A 4,868-nucleotide genomic window follows, 5' to 3' on the forward strand; every position below is an offset into this window, starting at 1 on the left:
CAAAAATTAAAAATAGAACTACCTTTTGACCCAGCAATTGCAATTCTGGGTATTTATCCAAAGAAAACCAAAATCCTAGTAAAGATCTATGCCCCTCTATGTTCACAGCAGTGCAATTCACAATAGCCAAGATATGGAAGCAACCTAAGTGCCCATCAATAGATGATTGGACAAAGAAGAGGTAGTACATATAAACAATGGAATATTACTTAGCTATTAAAAAAAATAAAATCTTACCATTTGCAGCGACATGGATAGACCTAGAGAGTATTATGCTGAGTGAAATAAGTCAGACAGAGAAAGATAAATACTATATGATTTCACTTATATACAGAATCTAAGGAACAAAATAAATGAACTAAATGAAAACAGACTCACAGATACAGAGAACTGGAGATTGCCACATGGAAGGGTGGGGTGGGGCTGGGTGAAAAAGATGAAAGGATGAAGAGGTACAAATTAGTAGTTACATAATAGTCATGGGGATTTAGAGTATAGCATAGGGTATATAGACAATATTACTGTAATGGTTGTGTGTAATGACAACCAATAGTAAATTGGGGGGATCGCTTCATGGATTTTATAAATGTCTAACTTCTAAAATTTCAAATAAATAAATAAATAAATAAATAATGAGTAAATAAAGAAAAATAAACATATGATTTCCTTTGAGGACTATGAAATGTTGGTGTGTGCTAGACGGAAGATGACAAGGTGATCAGCCTCCAGTAAAACCCTAAGGCACTGAGTCCTTTATGATCTTCCCTAGTAGACAACACTTTACCTGTTACCAGAGGAATTAAATACATTCTGTATGATACATTCTGTATGTCTCCACTGAGAGAAAGCTCTTGTAAACTTACTCCTAGTGTCCTCTAGACTTTGCCCCATCTATCTTTTTCCCTATGCTGGTTTTGCTTTGTATTATTTCACTGCAAAAAAACTCAGACATTGAGTAGGACTATATGAGTGCCTCTAATAAATCACCAAACCTAGGGCTGGTCTTGGTGACTCCCAAATAGTAATAGAGTGATCACATTTGTCGACATGAGATTTAAGCTGGATAAGCAAAGGGAAGCTGTGGATATGGAGCAGCAGTAAAAATGCAGTTAAGATAATTGTATCTTATCAGGTCCTGGTGCAGTTGAAGGAAGAAGGGTATTGGTCAGAAAGATTCGAGGGTTTGGTCAGACATACAGATGCCTGGAATGAGATTATAAAGAGTCACAGATTTTACTAAGGACAAGTTTTAGAGGCGTGAATGGCTGAGTTAGAGACTATGAAAGTTACAAAAGGGAGTTCAAGGTACAGAGAGGTTAAGATGCCAAAATAATCATCTATATATGCATGGGATTACCAATCATTAAAAAATAAATATTAGTATAGAGAGTGAGAGTGAAACAGAAACAAAAATGGAAGATCCAGGGACAGATTAAGGACAGCAACAATGCAGGGCAGTGACAACTCAGATGAGATTTAAAGCTCAAGAACTTTAGAGATAAGGGAGAGAGAATGGACTATAATCAACAAAAAGATATAAAAAGGGCTGCCTGTTTTGTAGTTGCCTCATTCAGTTTCAGCTTTCAGTAACACTTCAGAAGTCTTTGACTTTTACAACATAATTCAACGGGAACATCCCTGTTAAACTACAGAATGTGCTCCTGTTTATTATTCCCATCTCTCACGTAAGTACTTACCGCCTTTACGTCTGTGTCTTTCTTTATTTCATCAACATAGGAAAGCACAAAATCAATTTGCCTAATTCCATCTCGAAAGAAGATAGAATCTTTGCTTTGTTTATCTTTTCTAAACTGTAGGAGACATAAATGACACGAGTTTAAATTATAGTTTTATTTTCAAATGGCAAAAACCTAATAAGGATTAGCTAAAATTTTGTCACTAATTTTTCTCAGTTCTGCAATGACAGGTGAAGACAAATAACCAGAGTTTTCATTAACAGAAAATTATGCTCATTTTAGAAAATAAAATTCCATAAAGGATATATATACACACACATACGTATTAAATAATACTCAAGACAAAACTATTAACAACACGCACACACAGCAAAAATGATGCAATTATACATACCAAAATAGAAAATGAATATATGTATATATTGATCCCAAAATGCATATTGAGAGACTTGTTATCTTCATTAGACAACATGCCAATTAGTTCAAAAAATAATTCATGGTAACACACTACTTTGGGGATATAATTACAGACCAATTAATGAATAGCACTATAAAAAGTAAACTTGTGATTAATGCTTAGACCAAGATTTCATGAGATTGCCACTTACTAACTCAACTTTTGAAGGGTTAAAATAACATAAACATGCAGTTAAAAATTAGGAAGCAGGTAGCTTTCCACTGGCTTCACTATAAGTAATCTCTCATGCAAATCTCCTTTCAACATTAATTTCTTAGGTGAGCCAAATCAATCCTTTGTTTAAAATTGTGTGATCAATTCTCTCAGAATCAGACTTGCAAATTCAATGTTCACATGTTGTATAGGTCATTAGTTCTTTCCCTTTCAAAACTGCAAAAACATTACAGAGTTGCAGAAAGAAGGAATTTCATGTTTGCGTGATTTGGTCTTCTTCATAGTTCATATGTAATATATAATACTTAGTATTTGGAATTTTCCACATATAATACTTAGAACGATGCAAATAGAGTATGCAGTAGATGTCAGTGATCTCTCTAACTCTGTGATATAAAGTTATAGATAACTGTCCAATTGCTTGAATGGGGAACTAGATGTATTAAATTTTCATAACTGGCATTTATATTAATTTATGAGTTTATTTTATGATACTTTATGCTGTTTTTCACCCAAGTCAAGCACAACAGTTCTCCCATAAAAAGGAATCATTGTAGAACAGTCATGTACAAAGAAGACAAAAATCTCATGTATGATCTGTGGCCTATGAACAGAGTAACTGTATTTTACCTATGTGAATGCACAGAGGATGTCTCAGAAAGAAGTGGCTACCAATACATAGGAGGAAATGAGTGGACAAATGGACAAATAAAAAACATTTAGGGAGTCTAATAATTAAATATTAAAATACAGTAACTCAAATTTTATGTCTGAGTTCTCTGTACCCCAGCCAAAGGACACGAAATTATCTCCCTTTTCCTAAAAGAAAGTAAAAGAACCTGAGAAAACTCAAACTGTTATGTTATACCTTGATTATAAATCACTAAAAAAAGTAAAAGTAAAGAAAAAAAAAAATAATTTGAGTTCTCTTGTAAATCATAGTATTAACATATGAAAGCCATCAAAATGTGTGGAAGCCAACTAGGGCAGAAAAAAAATTAATTAGACTAAATATAATCAAAGCAAAAAATGAGAGAGAAAAAAACAATAATTGTTTAGCCCTAAGTCTGTGAAAGCCATATTTTGCATGCTAGAATATTTCATAAAAAAACAACAGATTTACATGTGCTCTTACTGTTTGGACAAGCTAAATCTAGGCCCACATAGAGTTCTGATGACAGAAGATGTGCACATAAAAATAATAAAAAGTCACACTCAAAGTATTTGACTATTTAGGAATAAACAAAGTACCTAGAAGACTAGTGACTCCAATAATTTTCCTGAGTGTTCAGTCAAAATGAGTATGTATACTTCTCTTCCCCCAAAAGCCAAAGGCTACCTAGGAAAACCCAAACTACTATCATTATGCCCTGCTCTCACTATAAACTGTAACATTTTTTAAAATACAGAAAAACCACTGGTAGCCTTACAAATCACCATCAGGTGCATGTCAGCTCTGCTTAGAAAAGAACAGCTGAAGCCAATGGGGGCAGAAAAACTTGATAATTTTTTACATATATCTGAATACTATGAAAACCCATCATTCTTTTGTTTTGCCCAAGACATGACATTAAGATCATATTTTTCAACGTGTATATGAGTTTGTATTTATATTTGCTTTGTTCTTATAAATGCCTATTTATAATGAAGCAAACATCTGGGTGGCTTTTCTTTGAATGAGGTAGTTATTCTGAAGTTCACAGACCTGGATTCCTGATGAGGGTTCGTAAACCTCTAAAATTGTATGTAAATTGCAAGTGTGTATGTATATGTGTGTATATATATGTGTGTGTATATGATACATACACACATAATTTTTTTAGAAAGAAGTTCCATAATTTTAATTGGATCCAAAAAATATTAAGAATCACCATTCTAAAATCTCGATTGCCTGTGGAATAGAAATCAATAACAAAGTCCCCTCAAAACAATACTATTCATTGGATTAAAAATGACTCGGATTGTCACTGCAGCCATCCAGAGCATAAGCAGCATCATTCAGCACTAGTTTTACCATAAGTCGTCGCTTCAGGAACAAATTGTATCGGTTTGCAGGCTGTGAAGCAACAATCAATAGAGAATTAGAAAATCCTGCCCAGGATTAAAGATTCCCCCCAAACAGACACGCAAACAAACAAACCCTCAGTATAATCACTCAGGTGAATACGAATGCGTATGCATGTGTGCAATATTTAAAGTTAGAAGATTGGAGAAGTTAGAAAAAAGGAAAGAAGAAAAATAGAAAGAAAACAAGAAAGAATAAAGGAAAGAGAAAAATGGTGATGGGAGGAAATTTAACTTTGGGTGGTAAAAACATAATGCAATATACATATATTATTGAATTGTACACTTGAAACCTATATAATTTTAGTAACCAATGTCACCCCAATAAATTTAATTAAAAAAGACTTCAAAGTAAATTTCTTTAAGTAACTTTAAATAACACAGTAACTTTAAATAATAACATATTTGTGGAACTAAAGCAGAAATGGGAGAGATAAAATAATAATGAAGAAAAACAGAAATAATGGAAATGTAAA

The 4,868-nt window shown here is 33.0% G+C and overlaps 1 protein-coding gene across 1 annotated transcript in view; it reads right to left on the reverse strand.

Annotated features, from left to right (window-relative positions):
* Positions 1–4,868, reverse strand: part of ANO5 (anoctamin 5) — an 84,637-nt gene that overhangs the window by 52,438 nt on the left and 27,331 nt on the right. Inside the window, exons 4-5 of the mRNA XM_011362601.2 lie at positions 4,343–4,384; positions 1,698–1,811 (exon numbers count right to left, since the gene is read on the reverse strand). Coding sequence (XP_011360903.1) covers positions 1,698–1,811; positions 4,343–4,384 — 156 coding nt within the window. The remainder of the gene's footprint in view (positions 1–1,697; positions 1,812–4,342; positions 4,385–4,868) is intronic.

Source organism: Pteropus vampyrus, unplaced genomic scaffold, assembly GCF_000151845.1.
Source record: "Pteropus vampyrus isolate Shadow unplaced genomic scaffold, Pvam_2.0 Scaffold76, whole genome shotgun sequence".
NCBI classification, from domain to species: Eukaryota; Metazoa; Chordata; class Mammalia; order Chiroptera; family Pteropodidae; genus Pteropus; species Pteropus vampyrus.